Source organism: Callionymus lyra, chromosome 16, assembly GCF_982586985.1.
Source record: "Callionymus lyra chromosome 16, fCalLyr1.hap1.1, whole genome shotgun sequence".
Taxonomy (NCBI): domain Eukaryota; kingdom Metazoa; phylum Chordata; class Actinopteri; order Syngnathiformes; family Callionymidae; genus Callionymus; species Callionymus lyra.
The window spans coordinates 14,821,326-14,845,002 of NC_141833.1; the positions used below are offsets into that span (position 1 = coordinate 14,821,326).

Sequence of the window (23,677 nt, forward strand, 5' to 3'; positions counted from 1 at the left end):
AGCATCTTTAAATTGTCTTAAAAAAAAGTTTAAATTTGTTTTGTGAATGCAAGCTAAGTTAAGTTAAACTAACTCGATGAGTTTCTTGAGATTGAATAATCCTATTGAGAGCCCCAATAAGAAACACTTGAGATTGCTATAACTTTGTGTCAATGTGGCTTAAAACATTAACTTGTTTAAAAACTAAAATGTATTCCTCGAACAAAAAAAACCCTTCTTTTTTAATTAAAATAGGAAAACAAAATTGAGAATATTAGATAATTTGGTATCTTAAATTAAACAACTTTATTTCTTGGTTTGGGATCATTAAAATGTAACTTTAAAAGTAAGTAAGTCATTTTTATTTGTACAGCGCTTTTCCAGACCAGGGTCACAAAGCGCTTAAACAATCAAAACAATATTCAATAAAGTATATACTTTAAAGATCAAGATAAAACTGATAACACAACAGGAGTTCCAGAAAATCAAGGAAAAGCCTGAACAAATAAAAATGTCTTAAGATGTTTCTTAAAGGATGGAACATTTAAACCAAATTAAGTTTCAATAGAGAGAACGCTTATCTTGAAGTGATGACAGAAGGTTATATATATATTTATTTTACATTAGATTATTAACTTCATAATTGCATCTCATGAATTAAGAACCACTTTGTGTTTTATTTTATGGTTTTGCAATTGAATTCAAACAATTTCGTATCCAAAATATGTGAATGAAAATGTACAAATCATCAGCCGAGGTGTAAACAAGTGTTAAAACAGTTGCTGCCAAACCAGCTTCAAGTTCCAGTTGAAACTGTTTGAGGTTCAAAGGCGTCTCTGCCTCAAACAGGAACTCTTGTGTTGATTTTTGCGAACATTTACTAGCAACATGCTCGTAGCAACGTCGTGGTGTTCTTGAAACTGTTGCACGCGACTGTGCACACAACACGGCGGCGGCTCCTTTGAGGTTCCTTGCATCCCGGTTCGCCCTCGGTCACGCCGTGACCCTCGGCTCTGTTTGTTGTTGCAAGCAGGTGAAGAGTCGCTGCGCCGTGTTTGAACTGCGAGTCTGGTTCTTGCACGTAAAGACTGTTGTATTCTGTCACTTTGACATATGTAAAAACACATTGGATTCTCTTTTTAATAACATCGTCATTAAAGTAAAAAAGCACATAAAAAAAATAAAATGATTTTAAACAACAATATAGGAAAAAGTAATAATATTTATGTTGACTTGTAATATTAATTTGTGTTAAGGTCATGGACTCGCATATAAAGTAAATGTTGATAAAGCATCAACATGTCATTTTATTTAGTATTAGTTTTTTTTTTAATGCAAATTATAGTGAATCTCAACACATACTTTTGAAATACTTCTGCTAGTGGTTTACGTTCTTTGAGAATACACACATTTATCAACCTTTACGAGTAAAATATTGAAATCATCTCTTTATGAACATCTTTTTACAATTTAAAACAAAAACATCAAAACACGTTTAATTCAGCTTCAAGAACACATTCATCATTATAACATTTTCGTCCAGCAGTTAGAATTCAGTAGAATTAACTTTTTCAATTTGAAAAGTACCTTATATTTTCTTTTTAATACATGTTAAACGTATACTTTAGAATGGAGGTTAAACCCTTTTCTTTTACATGTTATCTGGTGTCAGTCGTTCAAATAGGTTCTACCTTTTTATTTAAAATTGTCCACTGACGTCCTGCTGGATTTAAGTGGCCCTCATGAGGTCAAAGGTCGTGTAGAAACTAAGAATTTTATTTTGTAATTAATAACATTATCCACTCCTAGTCTCTTAATATGACTTTTCCATACTTGTTTTTGGTCATTTTTTGTGAGTATTTATTGGCCCCTTAAAAGGATTTGACAATATACTTTTTTTTTTTTTTCTGATTTTAGTAACGAATGATATATAATTTTCGCATATTTAGCTTGATTTAAAAAATCCCTGTCCTTTATTTTTTCTTCGAGGCCCCTCAGAACAGCCTCTTTAAAAAAAATGTGGCCCCTGAGGAGATATAATTTGCCACCACTGCTCCAGACTTTGTGAAGGAGCATTTTTCTTCAGATAAATTCTTTCAATTTATTGCTGACTCATCGTGTCTATAAATTGGAAGTTTCATCCAAAAATGTTTTCACTGGTACTTTTCTCTCTTGCATCACTTTAATGAACCAAAGAAGGTCGTAATGTTTTGGTTGATTTAGCACAAATTTAATTTAAACATGGCATCATTAAATAATAATGATTAAAAAATATTGATTAAAAAATGTGAAATTGTATACATTTTTTTCCATATAGTCCTTTTTCTTTTTACAAACATACAAAAAATACTTTAAAAATATATATATATTGGTTATAAACAATGTATAAAACTCGAGTCATTATCTGCTGCTTGAAGGTTCAATTTACTGCAAATCCCTCAAGTTGCCAGCAGGGCACCGCCGCTACCGCCATCTGCTGGCCGTAAACCGTAACTTCTCCTCCCTCCTCCGCAGCTTGCAGACGTTCCTGCTGGACGGCAACAGTTTGGACGACCTCCCCGCCGAGCTGGGCTCGCTGCAGCGGCTCGGCTACCTGGGCCTGTCCTTCAACCAGTTCGGTCACGTGCCGCAGGTGCTGGAGCGCCTGACGTCCATGGAGAAGCTGTGCATGGCCGGCAACAACCTGGAGACCCTCACCCTGCAGAACTTCCGGCTCCTGCGCGTCAAGCACATCGACCTGAGGTGAGGACCGAGTGTTTTTCTGAAGGTCTTTCTTAAAAAGTCCTCCTCAGGTGTGACTTGGAAAGCGTGACGTGGTATCTTCTCTCTCTCTCTGGTGTCAGGCTCAACAAGATCTCGGCCGTGGTGCCGGACGAGCCGGACCTGCTGAGGCACGTGACCCAGCTGGACCTGAGGGACAACGGCCTGACGGAGCTGGACGTCTCCGTCTTCCCCCGGCTGGAGGTCCTCCACTGCGAGCGCAACTCCATCGCCAGCCTCAAGGTTAAAGGTTGCCTGCTGAAGGCCGTCTACGCCTCCAGTAACGGTGGGTTCCCCCCCCCCAGATGTTAATCCTGGTCCAGACGTTATTCCTGGTCCAGATGTTGTTCCTGGTCCTCGCTTGAAGGAGTTTATTTGTGTTTCCTCAGAGCTGCAGCAGCTGGACGTCAACCCTCTTCCCTCCAACCTCAGCTACCTGGACGTCTCCAGGTGAGAGAGACCACCACCAAAATTAAACGGAGCTATTGATTATTTTTTTTATTAAGTTTTATTGAATATATAAAATATAGTTTTATCATCAAATAAAAAAAAAAAATGTTATTTCAAAATGGATACATTTTATTTTACACATAGAGTTTGATATTCACATTTTAATTATTCACAAATGTTTTTTCTAAATCCGATATTTTTTTATTCATAGCCTTTTAAATTCAATATAAAAAAATGGCGGTATGATAGTGATATAGAATTTAAAAATTTAGAATTTAGAATATTTCTAATTTGTTTAAGAGCTTTGTGACCCTCGTCTGGAAAAGCGCTATACAAACATAAATGAGTTACTTACTTACTAATAAAAGCAATTAGAAATCAATCCATACATGTTAAAACGTTAATTCATTGAGAAAATGTTCAAGTTTTTAATATTGTATTTAAAAGGCTACAAATACAAAAATATTGAATTTTTTTTAATGTATTTTTTTTAAATAAATAAAATAGGAAATTAACCCAGTGTTTAAGAATTCATGAATTCATTTAGAAAATATAAACATTTCTATCCATTTTTTATGTACATATACAACCTCTACAACCTTTACCAATACAAATTATTATTATTTTTTATTATTAAATTACATTTACAAACAATTAATTCAATTTTTCAATAAAAAAACATTAAATGTCAAAATTATTAAATAAAATGATTTTAAAATAATTAAATTATTTAAAAAAAACTAAACAAATACAGTTTATAAATTTAAAATGAAACGATTCATTAAATTATGCACTAAAAAACATTTATATGTCAAAATTATTTAATTATATTATTTAAAAGAAATGTTTAATTATTAAAAAAACAAATTCAACTTTTAAATTGACAAACAATTCATTCAATTATGCAATAAAAAAACATTTATATGTCAAAAATTATTTTATTTAATTATTAAAAAAAAACTAAAAAAACTATTACATTTACAAACGATTCATTAAATTATGCAATAAAAAACATTTTAATGTCAAAATTATTCAATCTAATGCTAAATGCTTTTTAAAAAAAAAACAACGGTTTCAAGTGTCAACATTTGAAATGTTATGATGTCACTGATAAATCTTCCATATACAGGTCTAAACAAAATATCTTTGAGTCTCTTAAGACCAAGTAACACTTACTGTTGCTCATGACAAAGATGTGAATTATCACCAAAAGTCTTATTTTTCAATCCGTGCAGAAGAATCCGGTTTAACTTTGTCTCGCTCTCAGGAACCGTATGGAGTCTCTGCCGGACTGGCTGTGTGAAGCCAAGAAGCTGGAAGTCCTGGACATCAGCCACAACCTCCTCACGGAGCTCCCGGCGCGGTGAGTCCTTTTACCTAATAAAGTTTCGCGAGTTGCTTCGCTTTTTCCTCCTGCCCTTCTTTCTGGCCCGTCGTCTCTCGCCCACTGAGGCTCGTAAATCACAGAGATAGTCTGTGACCTCGACGGCGTTTATCTCTTTTCTTCTGCTTCCTATTAGAAGGTCAGCTGGTCCTGACCCCGACGCTGATGACAACACTGACGTGTGATTGGATGATTTGTTGCAGCAAAACTCTATGAATAATTAAATAACAATTTAAATATCGATGTTTAGAAGTTAATAATGGGTTTTATGAGTAAATATAGATGTTTATATATGATGATCCAATCTTCATTTATAAATAAAATACACAATATACAATAAATTATTATTTTTTAATCATTAATACCTAATAATACTTTTTATAAGAGAAAATATTCAAATACGTTTTGAGTTTCATTTACAAAAAGTAAGGATAAATGTGAGATAAACCAGTATTTTATTTATACCATCAGTGTAATTACTTGTTAAATTCTTAATTTCACTGTTAATGTGATTTATTTATTCTTTTTTCATGTTGAAGTTTCATATTTAGAAGTTAGTACCCGCTTCTGTACGTACAAAATCCTCCATATAAATACAGAATATTTAAGCACCTATTTGAATAGATAACATGTCAATGCTACATAAATGTCTATCAACTTATATTACAAAAAATGATACGACTTAAATATCCTTATATAAATAAATATAATGTATTAGATTATATTGTTTAATATATATTATAACTTGTTTTACGATGAGTCTAAATCGTCTTTTAGTGTACGTATATGTAGTTTCTAGATTTTTGTAATCTACATCGTACTGGCCTCCTGTCCAGGGTGTCCCTTACTTCCTGCCCTGAGTAGCTGAGATAGTCTCCAACCCTCTGTGGCCCCTGAAAATCGTCATCTTTACACAAAAAAAAAGTCACATTTAAACCAGTACATAAGTATCTTTTATATGAGATTGTGTAGACGTTACAGTTGTTGTGTGTGTGTGTGAGTCGTTGTGACTCAGCCTCCTGTGTGTGTGTCGCTGCTGCAGGTTGTTCTGCAGCCAGAGTGTGAGGAAGCTCAGCGCCGGATACAACCAGCTGCAGAAGCTGCCTGAAAGAGTTGAGCGCCCTCTGCTGGAGGTTCTGGACGTGCAGCACAATCAACTTGTGGAGCTTCCCTGCAACCTGTTCCTCAAATCTGACAGGTAGTTACTGGAAGAAGAGTGATGGAGGAAGAGAATGTGTTTTTAGTATTAAGAAAAACAATATTAGTACTTACAAAATAAATGAATGACAAAGCAGTAAACTTCAGCTTGTAACTAAAATATTTAAAAACATAATATATAGTCGTCCATATCAATACGTCAAATATATACACGAAGAATATATATTGACACATAATTGTTAGAAATAAAGGTAACCTAAATGCATATCATTATAGAAAAACATGCATTGTAAAACAATACTACATAATATAATATATGATATAGTGTTGTATACATGCATGTATACTGAAATATTTGTTTTTTAAGGTAAATCATCACAAAGATGGTTCAAAATTCAAAGGTTTTTTTATCCTGATTCAGGGAAATAATAATGATCAAAGGCAACAAAAACATTTTCTTTTACATTTCATGATAGTACCTTTAAAAAAACAGAATAAAAACGATAATATATTAAATGAGCCATCATTATCATTTTAAATGAATTAGCAATAAAGATATTAAGACATATTTTAAGCTGCATATGTCACATAAATATTTATTAACTAATACATTTTTACAATAATCCGAGAATTTATTTCACATTTTGATGAGTAACTAAATTGAGTGTTTTCTAATAATTATATAATAATTATATATTTATAAGATGAAAATTATACGTTACTTTGGTTTGTTTTTTTTACTGTATTTAAGGTAATCGGAGTAGTTCCTCATTAAAATGCTATCAAATGAAGTTTTTTCACTTGAAAATATATATTATGATTAATACTAGTAAGTAGATCCTTATTGAAATTCTACAGAATTATTAATATTTTGCACTTAATTGTACTATATTTAAATTAAATGTATTTGTATTTATTATATTGGCATTTTTGGTATATACTGTATATATACATATTCAATATGAATTGTGACATGAAAAGTTTATGTTAATACAAGAAGGCTTAGATGTGAATTAGTTCTTAAATGAAATATTAAGATTCAAGCCATAATATTGTTATATTCTGGAGCTTAAACTTGACTAAGAATTGACCCAAAATGTTGTATTTTTAAATGTTCTCATGTTGGTTATTACATGTTAGTTAATGCATCATTTAAAAAGAATGTGTGTGTAATCTTGTTGTATGATTATATATATATATATATTATATACTAACGAAGAGACTCTCGTTCAGTCTACGGTGTGTCAACGCGTCGGCCAACAAGCTGGAGCACCTCCCTCCGTCCACCCTGTCCGAGGAGAACCACAGCATCCTGCAGGAGCTCTACCTGACCAACAACCGTCTGACCGACAAGTGCGTGCCCATGCTGACCGGACACTCGCACCTGCGGGTCCTACACATGGCCTACAACCATCTCCAGACCTTCCCCGCCAGGTAGTCTTGAGACCCTGACCACACCACCACGGTTGGACCAGGAAAGAGTTTTTCTTAAAAAATGTCCGTCGACGTTTCAGTAAAATGGCGAAGCTGGAGGAGCTGGAGGAGGTGGACCTCAGCGGGAACCTGCTGAAGACCGTGCCCACCACCATCATGAACTGCAGACGCATGCACACGCTCATCGCCCACTCCAACACCATCGAGGTGTTCCCGGAGGTCATGCAGCTGCTGGAGATGAAGGTAACGGCGCTGACATGCTTTTAAGAATCCTTGAGGTTCAACTTATGTGTAGATTTGAGTGTGTCTTGGGTAGATGTTGGACTCTAGTGTGTGTCTGTTTGTACAAAACTCTCTTTTAATATTGATAGTAGGAAATGATCTTAAGCCCCGCCCACTTCTCAGGTATCATAGCCACTCCCACTCTGTTGTGATGGTGTAAGCACTCTGCTGTGATTGGTCAAACATCAATGTATGTCAACACGTGTCATAAATCCCATAAGTTTCCACCTCCGAGGAACTCGTTGTATAAACAAAGCGGGGTCGTGATTACAGCTGGCTGGAGGAGGAGTGAAGCCATTATTACGTCATAATGGACTGCGCTCTCGTAACCTCTCGTTCGCCCAGATTTCAGACAAACTTTATAAAGTAATAAGTTAAAAACATGGTCATGATGAGGGACTTACGTTTTAATAATATTTGACTTTTGGAAAAGTCTCTAAAAATCCGTACATCTAAAGGTTTAATTACCATTAAAAAATGTAAAAGTCTTAAAACTGATGATCAAAAAGATATTATTTACTTTTTAAATCTCAAAATATCTGGTAACATTTACTTTTCTGCTAGTTTTTGCATGATTATTTATTTTTAATCGGCACGATCAAAGAAAAATTGTATTTATTTGTCTAAAAAGTCATGTTAATTTTATTTAAAAACTACCATTTGGGCAAAATTAATTCGTTTTGACCGTCTGGAGTTTTACTCGCCTCATGCTCTAGGACTACTTCCTCTTGTAAGAACCTTATAAACTGGTCCGAGTCCTGCTCTATAATGGTCTCTTTCCCTCGTCCAGTGTGTGGATCTGAGCTGCAACGAGCTGGTGGAGATCACGCTGCCCGAGAACCTGCCCCCGAAGCTACAAGAACTGGACCTGACCGGGAACCCCCGACTCAACCTGGACCACAAAACCCTGGAGCAGCTGAAGTACGTCCCATCTTTTGACGCTTCATCTTCATCATCATCATCGTCGCTTCACTGTCACCGTTTCTTCTTCCAGCAACATCCGCTGCTTCCGCATCGATCCTCCGCCGACCTTCTCCTCCGGCGAGGCGTCCGGCGGTCCCGCCGTCTGGAGTCACGGCTACACGGAGGCCTCGGGCGTCAAGAACAAGTGAGTTCAATCGGGTCGATGATGAGAAACGACCGTCGTCGTCGTCGTGCTCACCGATCAAAAGAATCCTCCGGGAGGAAAGATCTGGTCGGACGACGACGACGATGATGATGATGGTTCTCCAACGAAGGAAGCGTTGAAGGCGGCGTTTATTGAAACCATCGATCATCCACGATCACCGACGCTGTCGGATAAATAGCAACATCTCTCTCTTCGTGGTGTGTGAGGAGCTCAAGAACATGAGGGATGGCATCAATAAATACTCCTACAAACCTTGAGGGCCTCGAACTTAATAAGTGTTATTAGGCCCGGATTCTGAAGTTCTGTTCTGAGATTCTTTTTCTACTTTGTCATCACTTGTAATGAGTAAATGTTAGTTTATAGGAAAGATAAAAATGAGTTAAAATATTATTTCTGTTTTGTTTTAATGAGAAGATTATTATAACAAATTTTATATTCAAAAATATATTCAAACAAACAAAATTTTGCGACAAATAAATTATAATTAAATAATAAAGTTTAATTATGTCGTTTTTCATAAATAAGTGTAATAAAAAATCTTACTGACATTTTCCAGACAAAAATAATTAATTATTTATTTATTTATTTTAATATGTTTATTGACAAACTAGTCATTGATTATTGTAATTTCAATAATTATATATATATAAATATAAACTGTATAACAATAAAAAATATTAATGATAATATAGATAATAAAAACGTGGCTATTTCTGTAGAATCAAGTTGTAAAAAATATTTTTGTTTTAATCCATAAAGCTAAATATGTTAAAAAAAAAAAAAAAGATTTTAACCATAGTAATATATATAGTTGAACTGTTTATTTTTGTAGCTGTTTATTTGAATGAGGAATTACTTATCCTGAATATAAATACAATTAAACATTTTTTTTACAATATGTGGCTAGAAATGTGTATATATTATATTTAAAAATATAAATAACATAGAAAAACTAAACCTTATTTAGTAACTACTCGGATTATCATGAACATTTATGAATAAATATATTTAAAATCAACAATTAACAGTACTTAAAGAATGTGTTTGTATTATTTTTCTAATGCAGAATAATATATATATAGAAAATTAAAAAAAAAAAAAGTGTTTAAATAAGGAACTACTCTGATTATGGTGACAATAAATACAATTGAAATATAAATATGGAAGCCTGGCTAAAAATGTGTTTATATATGTTAAATGCAGAATTATATATAAAAAACAAAACTTTTAATTAGTGTTTTAATGATGAACTACTCATGATCTGATTATCTTGAAAATAAATAAAAAATGTTTATATATTATATTTTTAAATGCAGAATAATATAGAAAACAATTTTCGCCACATTTTGACGAGTAGCTACTCCGAACATTGTTAAAATATATATATATATTTAATAAACAACTAACAAAGCGTGAAGATGCTTAAATAATATGTATATATTGCTTTTTAAATACAAAATAATATAGAAACAACAAAAGTGTTTAAATTATTAAGACTCTTGTAAAAAAATATATATATAAATCATGACAGTATTGAAATAACTAAACATTAAATGGATAATATCACTTCATTTAAGCAGTATTTGAATGAGAAATGACTGGGATATCTTAAAGAAAGGCATCTTAAAGTCTCGTTTCCTCCAGACTGTGCGTGGCGGCGCTGTCGGTCAACAGCTTCTGCGGCAGCCGTGAGGCTCTGTACGGCGTGTTCGACGGCGACAGGAACGTGGAGGTTCCGTACCTCCTGCAGTGCACCATGAACGACGTGCTGGCCGAGGAGCTGCACAAGACCAAGAGCGAGGAGGACTACATGACCAACACCTTCCTGGTCATGCAGAGGTCAGTCTCCATCCGTCCTCTCTCCCCCCCCCCCTCCGAGCATGAAAACGGGGTCATGTGGGCGCGAGGTCACGAGATGAACCCGCTGACATGTAAAGAGGATTAAAAGGGAAAAAGTCATTAAATATGCTCCTAATCTGATTATTCTGCGGAGTCGGCGATCGCTCTAATCATCCTGCTTTTGTTTTTGTTTAAAAAAAAAAAAGGAAACTGGGAACGGCCGGTCAGAAGCTGGGGGGCTCGGCGGCGCTCTGCCACATCCGACACGACCCCACCGACCCCGGGGGCTGCTTCACCCTGACGGCCGCCAACGTGGGCAAGTGTCAGGCCATCCTGTGTCGCGACGGGAAGCCGCTGCCGCTGTCGCTGCTGCACAACGTGGGTCTGGAGGAGGAGTATCGCAGGGTCCGGCAGCACAGCGCCATCGTCACCGAGGTACACTGGCACCTGGAGGGCGCAGACCTCCCCCGAGCCCACTCATGTTGGGAGTTATCCAAATGGTCTTGTATTATTATTTCATTTTAAAGTAGCAGTGTGGGTTAGAATCATGATACAGTGGTAACAATAGGATATGTTAAAATATATTGCGGTACTGTAGGAAAAAAGTATTCAGTCCCAGAAGTACAGTGTCACGTATTGAGAGTCTTTCATCAAATTTTATTTTTTTCATACTTATTTTGTGGTTAATATTTCAAAAAAATGTTCCTTTTTTTTTAAAATTCACAATAAACTATGGGAATGAATAGGAATGAATCTGGCGTTGCGATACTTATCACGATACATGGGGCGACTATACAATGTATGTAGTAACGAGTATATACTTGTAGTATTATCTAGTACTTGACTCTGGTGTTGCCGAATTTACAGACCACATGACTCTTGATGAAGTCGTAACTGCTTTTATTTGTTTTGAAACCAAAATAAATCCAAACATCAGCTTTAAAACCTGTTGAGTCGACTGTATCCTCTCGTCCCCAGTCATCGCCGGGATCTTTAAGGATTTCATTCCTTTAGCGGCAGAGGAAGTAATGACTGCTGCCATCTAGCGGCCGAGAGTTTAATTGCAACAAAAAAATGGCGTGAATATTTGTAAATTTAACAGATATACATTTTATACACACTTTATTTTATTTATACACACTTTAATAAAAGATAAAATATTATTTAAAAAAAAGCCTAAAACCCCAGAAGATTGATTCATTGTTGTTGAATATCAATATAGTTGATATATTGATATATGATATTTAATGATATTTAAATGCATCAATATTTTTCTTATATCAGGGGTGGGAAATTATAATTCTTCAAGGGGCCACATTAAATTCTTTGAATGTTGTTAGGGGCCGTCAAGCAAAAAGAAAGACGAGAAAATCCCTAAAAAAAAAAAAGAAAAGGACTTTATTAAGCTAATAAAGCTGCAATTGTATTCTTGTATAGATGAGATTTTTTCAAAAGATTTCTTCAACTAACTTAAAAAAAATATTTTGAGAGATTAATATATACTTGAAAAATTACACACAAAAAGTAAATAAGTGTTATGTTGAAATGTAAATGAATAATAAATACAAAATACACTTTTTAATGCACTGGAACCATTTATACACGATGATACTTTCTCTCGCAGGACAACAAAGTCAACGGCGTCACCGACTCCACGCGCATCATGGGATACTCCTTCCTCTACCCGTCCGTCATCCCGTGTCCGTACGTGCAGACGGTCACGCTCACCTCCCAGGACGAGTTCTTCATCTTGGGCAGCCGGGGCCTGTGGGACGCCGTGTCGCCCGCCGAGGCGGTGGAGGCGGTCCGCAACGTCCCGGACGGCCTGGCCGCCGCCAAGAAGCTGTGCACGCTCGCCCAGGGCTACGGCTGTACCGACAGCCTCAGCGCCGTGGTGGTCCAGCTCAGTGTGAGCGAGGACTGCTGCTCGTGCTGCTGCTCGGAGGCGCCGCAGCCGCCGCCCAGCCCCGGCCTGGGCGCCTTCCGGGCCTCGTCCTCCGGGATCAAGGAGCGACCCTCGGACGGGTCGCTGCCGGTGCCGCCCTCCTCCTGCAGCGAGATCAGCAGCGAGATCAGCACCAGCGAGATGAGCAGCGAGGTGGGCTCCACGGCGTCGTCCGACGAGCCGCCGCAGAGCTCGCTGGTGCTGGACCCGGCCCACCACGCCCACCTGCACCACCAGGCACACTCGGCGCACCAGCAGCACGCCCACGCCTCCGCCGCCCCCTGCCAGTACCTGTACCCGGGCTCGGAGCTGCCGTCCGCCCGCGGCGCCTGCGCCCTTCATTCCGCCTGCTTGGCGGGCGCCTTCCAGCGCCAGCTCTCCAGCGCCACCTTCTCCAGCGCGCTGTCCGACAACGGGCTGGACAGCGACGACGAGGAACCCATCGCCGGCGTCTTCTCCAACGGGAGCCGGGTGGAGGTGGAGGCGGACATTCACTGCCTCAAATCCGACCCGGAGCGCCTCCTCCTCCTCGCCCTCCCGCCGCCGCCGCCGCCCCCCTGCACCCCCGAACCGCTGGAGGACGCCGCCGACATGAGCCCGGGCGACGCCGCCGCCGCCGCCGAGAACGGGTCGGACGAGCCGTGGCCCGCCGACCCGGGCGGGAGGCACGCCGCCAACGGGAAGCGGCGAGGCAACGGCTCGGTGGCGCGGCAGGAGAAGAGCCACAACCTGATCGAGGTGGCGGCGGACGCGCCCTCCAGGAAGCCCGGCGGCTACTTCACGGCGCCGGCGCAGCCCGACCCGGACGACCAGTTCATCATCCCGCCGGAGCTGGAGGAGGAGGTGAAGGAGATCATGAAGCAGCATCAGCAGAAGCAGCAGAAGCCGGCGGGAGGAGGAGGAGGAGGAGGAGGCGACCCCCCCAGTGACTACTACGACACCCCCCTTTGAAACCGACACCCCTCCCCCGTCCCCCCGTCACCCACGGGGTCCGAGCAGCCCTTTAATGACCAGACTGTGGAACCTAGACCAGCCGACGACGATATAACCGAGTCTCTCCGCAATAGCATTAGACTTTCTTTTCTACTAACCATATCTTTAAATGTGAAGGCGGTGGAATCACTGAAGAGTTTTTTTTTTTTTTTTAAACTGAGACACATAATCTTTTTTTTTTTTTATTATTATTATTATTATTATTATTATTATCAGTAAACTTTGTGAGACGGTACACCAGTAATACTACGTTCATGTTGTAGATAGGGCACTTTACGACTACTGTATTTCTTCAGTAAATTGTGACTCTTTTGCCTGTCGCGCCGGCATAGAAGTTTTTTTGTAGAAATTATAAATACTAACTCCTAGGAGTTGCATACTCTATATGGTGACTCAGTCACTTTTACTAATCTTCTCTGAGAGAAACTGTGATTTTTTTCTTTTTTTCAATGATTGTAAATAAGAGAAATGTTGTATACCTATGTTTGTACGAGTTTGTTCGGCGCAGGTGGTGCAGGAGGAATGCGAGGTTTGAGCTGCTGGCTTAGAGGGAGGCATCACTCTCCCTTCAACCCCCCCTTTACATCACACACACACACACACACACACACACACACACGCACAACATTCCATGAGAAACAACTGCACAACATGGCTTTGATTTGCTCCACTTTGTTTGATTGTGATGTCTTGTAGTCATCACTGTATTTTCCAAACACTTTTGGACTGACGTTGCATGAACACACACACACACACACACACACACACACACACAAATACACACAAACACACAAAATAAAAGTCCCAAATCCCTTCCAGAGGTAAGTTTTTTTATCACCCGGCATGGCTGCGTCAAGTTATACAAACGAGTATATCCACGTGGAAAAAAAAGAGACAACACAAACACACAAAATGTTCTTGTCTTTGCTATAATAAATTTTAAATTTGTGAATATAAAAAAAAAAAAGGTCTTTTTTTCTTCGGTGACGTCTTCCCGCCGCCAGAGGGCGCCGTTTCACAGGCTACTTGGCGAAGCTGTTGACCATCATGACGTCATCGGAGGCGCTCTTCTTCTTGTACTTCTTCTTCAGACACACGGCGGTGACGGCGGTGATTAGGATCATGGCCGCCAGGACGGAGAGCGAGGAGGCGAGAGCCAGAGTGGTTTTGTCCTGCGTGGATCCTCTGCTCTGACACCTGTCGCCGTAGTACCACCAGTCCCCGCCCACTTTACACCTGAGACACGGAGGTAGATGTTATCAGTAACTCTACAATTATATGATAATATTCTTGATCAAGTTGAGGATAAAACACTTTAATAATGGTTGAGGTTTTTTTTCTAGTTAAAAAATAAAAAAACTCGTCTTGAATCTCACTTACGATAAAACCATAATGTATATAATAATTAAAAATATATTAAATAAATATTATAAACCTACAAACAGACCTGGAACCCTTCAAACTGTCGCTAAGACGTTCTAAAGTTGAATAAAAAAATACATTAAATTTAACTTTTTAGATTTAACCGTTAAATATAAACACTGGTATATTTAAACTAGTGTATTAACTATTAATTCAATTTGATTCAATATTTTAATCCATGTAACATTTGTTATTATTTTTCATATAAGTGAGATTCTAAGTTGAATAAAATAAAACTAATACATTGTTTTATTATTTTTTACTTTAACAAAACATGAATTGTTAAAATGTAAGACACAAAATATGTTTTCAATAACTACTGGTATATTTAAACTAGTTTACTTACCAATAATTAAATTTGATTCAATATTTTTAATCTATTTGTAATTATCTTTCATATAATAAGTGACTTTCTAAGTTGCATAAAATAAAACTTAATATATTGTTTTATTTATTTTTGACTTAAACAAAACATGTTTAAATTTAATTCAAGACACAAAATAAAAAGTTTTTCAATAATAACTGATATAGATTTTAAACAATTAGTTCAACCTTTATTTTATATTTTAATTCAAAGTTGCATGTTCTCCTCGCGCCCTGTGTAGGTTTGCACCGGGTACTCCACTTTTCCTAGTGTTTAGAAACGAGTGTTTTCACTGAGATTTGACCTAAAACTAGTAGTTGGGTTGCGATTAATCGATCGTGCAATTAATATAATTAATTAGTCATTGTTGTTGTTTCCATTCTTTTCTTGCGTTTTTTTGTAGCTTAAACTACTTTTCATGACTATGACAACGATGAGAGATAATAAAGAAAAAAACATTATCTTGCAAAAACATGTCAAACCTTCCATTAACCACAAAATGATGTTGACACGTTCTAAGTTAAGTAATATAAAACCAATATATTCGTATTTTTATGTACTTTAAATGAACATTTAATGTTAATAACTACTGGTATATTGAAACTAGATAATATTAATTAAATTTTAATAGTTAAAAAATATATTTTATGGTTTAAATTGAGCCACAAAGTATTTTAATTAGAAGAAAACATCCACTTTCTAGTCCTACATTTGTAGTTCATTTAATAAAATAAGCCGCATGTTCTCTAGGTACCTGTGTAGGTTTGCACCGGGTACTCCACTTTCTCTACTGATCTAGTGGCTGAAATACTACTTCCAGAAAAAAAATAGAATTCATCGTGAAATTAATCAAATTAATGAATTGTTATACTTCGATTTCTTGCGATAAAGTAAAGGTATATTTAACTAGTTGTTTAATAATTAATGAATTGTATGAAATATTTTAATTGTTAATCAAAAGTTATTTAAATTAAATTGGAATAAAATAAGAAATAAACCTATAGGGTTAAAATTGAGCCACAAAGTATTTTAATATTATTTAAAAATAAATCCACTTTCTATGTATTAGTCTTGTAGTTCTTCTTTGTGTAGGTTTGCTATGAAACTAGTGTTTGTTTGTTTTTAAATTAAGTTTTTCCCTGAGATTTAACTTCCAACAATAATAAAAATAAAGAATATAAGATGCCATTATTCAATTAATGGTTGTTTCACCTTGATGTCCTGCGACATAAAAAAAAAGATGTTGTTTCAAAAAAGGCGAGTGAAAACTAGTCGTCTTGACTATTACACTGAGAGATGATTAAAAGAAAAAACATGGACCTGCAAACGGCCGTGGAACCTTCCATCACACACAACCCGTCGTTGAGACATGCTAAGTTGCAGTTGCCGATGGTCTGGGATGCGGTGGTCGTATCTGGGAGTCCGGTGGGTCGCGGTTGACTGGTGGTCAGGTGGGAAACATCTGGAACGTCAAAATTTCAGAAGCCGTTCCTTAGAGCCACGCAAACGAGTCCCGGGTCGCCCGGACTTACCCTCCATGGTCAGGAGAAAGAAGGCGTCCCCTCCCTTGATGAAGTCCCTGCTCCGTGCTCGGAGGTGAGTGAGGTACACCGGGGTGCCGAGGCCCGGACCTCTGAAGTACTTTGAGCCGTCCATATCGTTGACCTCCACCCCTACTTTACGAGGGTCGTCCCAGAAGAAGACGCCCGGTTCTTTTTTTGGCAAGAGTGAAAGGGTTAACATCGTGACTATCGACTTGTATTCGTAGGATGTACCTGATGTCATGGTCGGGTCGGTGGTGACGCTTCGCTGGTTGGACATGCGCTTCTGGATATGCGGGTTCTGGTCCATCAGCATCATCGTCATTTGTTTCCAGGGACACGGCCAGGTGAGCGCCGGGTCGCCCTCCCGAGCAACCAGATTGGCGTAGGCGGACAACTCTCCGGGGTATCCGGGCCTGCCCTGAGGGTACAACTTCATCTGGAAGGTGTAGCCTTCCTTAGAGGTGAACGGCGGACTGTAGATCCCGTCGGCCGTGGTCGTGTCGTCCATCAAGTCGCTGAAGTTTTGCACTCGCCACACGAATTCCGGACACGTGGTCTCGGACAGGTTAATGTCGTCGAGGGAAAACCCGTTGGCGGAGGGACCGGCGGCCACTTTAGTCCCTTCGAAGACCACGCGGAATTTGGTCTTGACCTCCAAAGGCATGTGCTGGAGCTGCCACTTATCCCCAGAGGACCCTAGTGAAGACGATCCAACTATAGATGGAGCGGAATCACGAGTGGATTTAACGTTACTTACCGACGATTGTTCCCACTAATCGCAGTTTTCCAGTCGGGTTGGCTTTGTCGAACTCCCGGACGTAGATCTTCAGGGAGTCATTGGGACCGACGTTGTTGTAGTAGAAGAACTGCAGACACTGAAAGCCTCTTTTCGGGTAAAGAATCCTGCTTTCAAGAATGGCGCTGTGCCCGACCATAGCCCCGCCCGAGTGGAAGTGCATGAAATACCCAGAACCTGAAGGTAACACACAATAAGTACCACCGATGCACAAAAAAAATCCACCCATTCACTCATTGTTACCGGCGCATTTGCCAAAGTTGGAGTAGTCCGTGAGCGGCCCCCCCGTCGCCCTTGTGATCCTGACCCAGTCGGCCTGGTCCCCCTGACCCTGGATCATACCGCAGATGTTCTCGCGCTCAAAGTCGCACGAGTCCAGGAAAGTGGAGCCTTGAGCTGAAAGACACCAGGAACTTTGAGCGGCTCTTCAAAAGATTTAACGAGCCAATGAAATAAACATTTCTCTGGTTCTACGACAACTGGTAATTACACACCGTTCGTTACACAACAACTTTTTTTTTACGTGGTTAATGTTTTAGCTTTTCGTGGTGTCCCGCGTTACTTATTTCCCCAAAGTCACAATTGAAAACATGACTTGAATACTAGGATGTCTTTGTATACCAGTGTAAAATAAGATAATATCCTTTTTTTTTTTAACTACTTTAGCAAACATTTTTTTGGGTTACAAGTTTAAATGTCGCACAATATAGTGTATTTTCTAAGCATATCTATATATATATATATCACATGATTCTTTGCTTTATCTTGTTTCCGCTGTAAACTTTTATCTCCAAGATAAAGAAGCGTCTTCAGATCAGACGGAACAAAACCGGAGACGATGGATAAGACGATCACAGACAGTCGGACTCTTATCAGAGTCGACTTGGAGTCGCTTTATGGTGACATCGTGACGCGACAAATGTTTGTCTTATGAAAATAATGTACTTTTCTCCTGTGAGTCCAAGTTAACAATATACTTAATTTAAGGTGTATTTTTGTTAAATATAGCCTCATTTTTTAGTATAGAAATATAAAATCGATCACGAAGAAACATAACGAAAATACTCAACTATTTTTTTCTTATTTTTATTCTCAAAATATTTATTGGTTAAATTTAGGACAGAATAGTTTTTCAAAAAGTACAGGCATATTGGAACTACTTGTTTACTTATTAATATATATCCTAATTGATTCATTAAATGTTGAGTTGTTTTTTTTTTTATTAAAATTGAAAAACAACTAAATATATAAATACTATAAGTCCCAGCATTTTTCTGTGCTACCCAAAACCCTCTGTGGACATTCATTTTGTTATGTAAACGATGCGATCATTTTGGCACCACAGGAGGGGACATGCTGAGAGAGAGTGGGCCCAGAGAGCTAATGATGAAAGGGGGTGGCTGTTCACGTCTACCTGTCAAGGTAAATCGGGGATTGGGGGGGTACAATGATTTAGTTTCTAGTAGTAGTTGTGCTGTTTGGTTTAAGATTAAGGCTATTTTTATTTATAGTTATTAATCGATGAGACAAAAACGATTTTTAGTGTTACTTTTCATTAAAAAAATATCGGTGCATCAAAGACTTCCGAATCTCTAGGGTAAGGATCTTACTCCCAAAAAAATAAAATAATCGTTACGTTAATCGCGATTATTCGATCCCTGCGATCAATCGAAGTGTTTTTTTACTGCAGTTGTAGAGGCGGTTGAGCTTGAGCAGGTCGTTGTCGCTGAACTCCATCCGCTGGCCGATGACGTCGCTGAAGGCCGGGATCTTGGTGACGATGGTGGGCTCGGACCCGTTGCGGAAGGCGTTCTTGCTGTAGTGCATCATGGAGCCGTAGTCGTAGGGAACGCCCAGCGCCGTGGACGTCGTGTCGTTGTAGGTGTTGAAGTTGTGTTCCCGACCTGTCACGAGGTTTTAGGGTGAATTAATAATAAACCCAGTGAAGGACTCTGGACCAATCGGGCGCGAGGTGCTGGTGTAGCGACACCACAGGAATGGTAATGTCTCAATTAAATTAAGTATATTTTCAATCCAATTTGTCGCAGCCGATCAAGTGTGAGTCTGAGGCGTAGGAAATGCAAATGGAGTCATGGTGGACGTACCTTCAGCTATTCGGTCCCACATGATTTGCACGTAATCATCTCGGTCCGAGCGCGACTGCTCGTGCCAGAAGCCGAGCGCGTGCAGGAACTCGTGCTCGATGGTGGCGATCCGGTCGCAGTTGGCGCCGATCGACAGCTCCTGCTTCCCCTTGCGTCGGTTTCCCACCGAGGAGAAGCAACTTGACGAAAAGATTGAAAGAGTTATTTAAAACGATGTGTTAACGTAGAGGAGGGCGGCCATGTTGGTGACTCACCCGCTGCCCTTGAAGACCGAGATGTAGTTCTTCTCTCCGGTCCAGGGCTTGAAGTCGATGCAGGTCTTGAGCCGGTATTGCTCAAAGGCCTTCAGGATCACACCTTTGGCGTTGATCTCTGGATAAATGACAAGATAAAAGTACGTCACAAAATATTTGACCCACTTCGATGTGATATGACGAGGATAGTACCAGTATCAATTCTTAAATACATGATGTGACTATATAAATATCACTTGCTCATGTCTCATATTACTGCATTTAAATACTGTTTTACACTTTTTAGAATACTATTACAACTTACTAAGTTTCTTATTACTGGTTGTCTTAATGTAATTACAGTGTTATTATTGCTTCTTTAAAAAAAAAAAAACACGTTTTGATTTTACCACAAAATATTTCTTGTTCGTCATTTTTTTCTACAATACGTCAGTATTATATATTACAATATAATTACTTTCTATGATCTTATATTGTGACAATTTAATGACCTTCTACATTTTGTACTTTTTTCAACTTACTATGTGTTACTATCTTTTTCCAAGTACCTTTGTTAGTATTTTACTGCGATAAAAATACCAGATTATTATGAAAAATGTACTACTAGTAGCGCTTTAATATCAACTATTACTGTATAATTACTAGCACTGTTTATTGGCAGGAATTAGGCGATAGAATATATTGTGGTACTGCAGTAACAAAGATATATTTGTAGTATTGTCGAGTACTGTATCCTCTCGTCCTCAGTCATCGCCGAGATCTAGTGCCTGGAAATTGTAATTGCAACAGAAAAATAAACAATATTTTTATTCAATATTTGCATGTTGATAGTAAATACAAAATAACGTTTTATTTTACACACACTTGATTGGAATATGAACCATTTTAACGCATAAAATATCCAAAAATGAAAAAAGATCTGTTGAATATTGATACAGTATCGCTGAAAAGAATATTGCGATATATGGCCACACTCCTAATTAACATTAATTCAACTTATTACATGTTTAATATGTTTAACTGTAATGCAACGTTATTAATCCATAACATAGTTAGTACTCACTACAGAACCATTGGTTATTACTGATTTTATTTTAAACTATATTACTGATATTTGTGGAGGGACGGCAAAGAAAGAATTTCATTGCATAGGGAAACGTGTTTCTCGATGTATATGACAATAAACACTTTGAACTTGAACTTGAACTTTATTACTGTAGACTATCTTAAAATGTGTATATCATTTACTAGGTGATATCATAAGAAATAAAGTTTTCTTTTTATTCGCCTAATCTGATATTTCTTGTTATTAATTGATCAATTTTTGTTCGGCACTGATACTATTGATGGATCTACTCCTAAGAAACATCTTAAGACATTTTTATTTGTTCAGGCTTTTCCTTGATTTTCTGGAACTCCTGTTGTGTTATCAGTTTTATCTTGATCTTTAAAGTATATACTTTATTGAATATTGTTCTGATTGTTTAAGCGCTTTGTGACCCTGGTCTAGAAAAGCGCTATACAAATAAAAATTACTTACTTACTTACTTACATTCTTAATTCAATAGTATATCTCTTTATTATTCGTTGCTAGACTATTTTCAGTAGTTTTTTCTATTTTTGTTACAAACATTTATATTTGTATAAGTTCCTTTACTGGTATTTTTGCTACTATTTTCATGTAAATACTTGAAAATAAGTGTTAAGAAGAGACGTTAGTCTTACCCAAGCTGTCCTCCAGGATGTACGGGATGGTGGTGGGCCACCTGTACTGCGCCCCGATAATAGAGTTTCGCTGCTGTCTCTGAATGAATCCCCAAAAGTCAGCGACTTGCCTTGATTTTTATTTTTGACGTTGACTCTGTTACCTCGTCGATGACGATGTCTCCCTCAAAGAGGTCCAGCCCTGCATCTGGAGCACAGAAAAGTCTCAAAACAGAACCTGAACACGGCGAGAACCTCCAGTACCTTCGTTGATTTCAAAGATGTCTCGGTCCAAACCTCCGTCCACGTCCCAGTCTGCGCACAAAACAAGTCACAACATTTAAAAAAAAAAAAGAAGTTATTAACCGACCGTCCACCCACCTGGCAGCGGCGTGGGCTGTGGGAGAGAAGCACAAGTTAGCTAGTGACTACGGTTGAAAAAAAAAAAAGAGTTGAGGCTCACCAGAGCTGAGACTCGCAGCAAAGACACGCAACAGAGCAGGAAAGTGACTTTTCTCGCCATTGTCCTGAATCGGCTCTGGACGTCTCACGAGAAGGTAGAGGTTGGAGAGAGGAGGATGCTGGGAATAATAATAAAAAATATCCCACGTGAAGCACAGGTGAATAATTCACAGAGCAGTAAAGTCGGAGTAAATCTAATCTAACACCAGAGATTGTCATCGAGATTCTCCATAAAATAACTTCTTCTCAACGCCTGCTTTGACAATTAATAGTGTTTTTTTTCCTCCTTTTTCACTACAGTAAGACGTTTGAAAATAAATGTTTGATTTTGTTACAAATGTACGACCAGGAAGTCCTTGTTGTTGTTGGCTCTGGTTTTTATGAACTTGTTTACCCGTCAACTTAATTTCTCATTAATAACTTTATGGCAATGTGTGCGGTGGATAAGGAGGGGTTGTATTTATACTCGCACCATAAACGTGCTGAACGTTAAAAACAAAAACTTTGGTCCTTTAGGAAAAGTTTCCCTCCAAAAACTGGCGCTTTACATTTATACTTCTAGCCATTGCTTACACTTTGAAAGTTCTTTTTTTCAGCTAAAGAAAAGTTTGTTAGCACTTTAGCTCCCTCATGCTAACTTTGGTGCTTTAGGAAAAGTTTCGCTCCAAAAACTGTGGGGGTTACATATATACTTCTAGCCATTACTTACACTTTAAAAGTGCTTTTTTTCAGCTAAAGAAAAGTTTGTCAGCACTTTAGCTCCCTCATGCTAACTTCGTCCTTTAGGAAAAGTTTCCCTCCAAAAACTTGGGTGTTACATTTATACTTCTAGCCATTGCTTACACTTTGAAAGTGCTTTTTTCAGCTTAAGAAAAGTTTGTTAGCACTTTAGCTTCCTCATGCTAACTTTGGTCCTTTAGGAAAAGTTTCCCTCCAAAAACTGGGGTGTTACATTTATACTTCTAGCCATTGCTTACACTTTGAAAGTCCTTTTTTCAGCTAAAGAAAAGTTTGTTAGCACTTTAGCTTCCTCATGCTAACTTTGGTCCTTTAGGAAAAGTTTCCCTCCAAAAACTGTGGGGCGTTACATATATACTTCTAGCCATTACTTACAGTTTAAAGTGCTTTTTTTCAGCTAAAGAAAAGTTTGTTAGCACTTTAGCTCCCTCATGCTAACTTTGGTCCTTTAGGAAAAGTTTCCCTCCAAAAACTGTGGGGGTTACATATATACTTCTAGCCATTACTTACAGTTTAAAGTGCTTTTTTTCAGCTAAAGAAAAGTTTGTTAGCACTTTAGCTCCCTCATGCTAACTTTGGTCCTTTAGGAAAAGTTTCCCTCCAAAAACTGTGGGGGTTACATATATACATCTAGCCATTACTTACACTTTAAAAGTGCTTTTTTTCAGCTTAAGAAAAGTTTGTCAGCACTTTAGCTCCCTCATGCTAACTTTGGTCCTTTAGGAAAAGTTTCCCTCCAAAAACTGTGGGGCGTTACATTTATACTTCTACCCATTACTTACACTTTAAAAGTGCTTTGTTCCATTTATCAGCTAAAGAAAGGTTTGTTAGCACTTTAGCTTCCTATTGCTAACTATGTTTCTTTAGGAAAACTTTCCCTCCAAAAACGGTGTCCATGTTCATAGCATATTTATTTGTCTAGTCTTATCTTTTTC

At 38.2% G+C, this 23,677-nt stretch overlaps 2 protein-coding genes across 2 annotated transcripts in view; one reads left to right on the forward strand and one right to left on the reverse strand.

The window, feature by feature from the left end:
- phlpp1 (PH domain and leucine rich repeat protein phosphatase 1) overlaps nt 1-14,140 on the forward strand; it is a 62,117-nt gene extending 47,977 nt beyond the window's left edge. The window contains exons 6-17 of the mRNA XM_087811283.1: nt 2,494-2,721; nt 2,823-3,025; nt 3,129-3,189; nt 4,457-4,552; nt 5,616-5,771; nt 6,965-7,165; nt 7,246-7,408; nt 8,238-8,368; nt 8,442-8,555; nt 10,221-10,415; nt 10,622-10,850; nt 12,040-14,140. Coding sequence (XP_087667409.1) covers nt 2,494-2,721; nt 2,823-3,025; nt 3,129-3,189; nt 4,457-4,552; nt 5,616-5,771; nt 6,965-7,165; nt 7,246-7,408; nt 8,238-8,368; nt 8,442-8,555; nt 10,221-10,415; nt 10,622-10,850; nt 12,040-13,311 — 3,049 coding nt within the window. The 3' untranslated portion in view covers nt 13,312-14,140. The remainder of the gene's footprint in view (nt 1-2,493; nt 2,722-2,822; nt 3,026-3,128; nt 3,190-4,456; nt 4,553-5,615; nt 5,772-6,964; nt 7,166-7,245; nt 7,409-8,237; nt 8,369-8,441; nt 8,556-10,220; nt 10,416-10,621; nt 10,851-12,039) is intronic.
- Nucleotides 14,141-14,375: 235 nt separating this feature from the next.
- On the reverse strand, nt 14,376-22,106 carry mep1bb (meprin A subunit beta b). The gene is made up of 14 exons (XM_087810353.1): nt 22,006-22,106; nt 21,924-21,939; nt 21,807-21,857; nt 21,707-21,750; nt 21,564-21,642; nt 19,839-19,956; nt 19,585-19,763; nt 19,165-19,383; nt 17,723-17,875; nt 17,441-17,656; nt 16,915-17,379; nt 16,672-16,851; nt 16,460-16,601; nt 14,376-14,589 (listed from the first exon to the last, which is right to left on the reverse strand). Exons 1-14 carry the CDS (start codon nt 22,063-22,065, stop codon nt 14,376-14,378), a joined length of 2,136 nt encoding a protein of 711 aa, XP_087666479.1. The 5' UTR covers nt 22,066-22,106.
- Nucleotides 22,107-23,677: the final 1,571 nt, after the last annotated feature.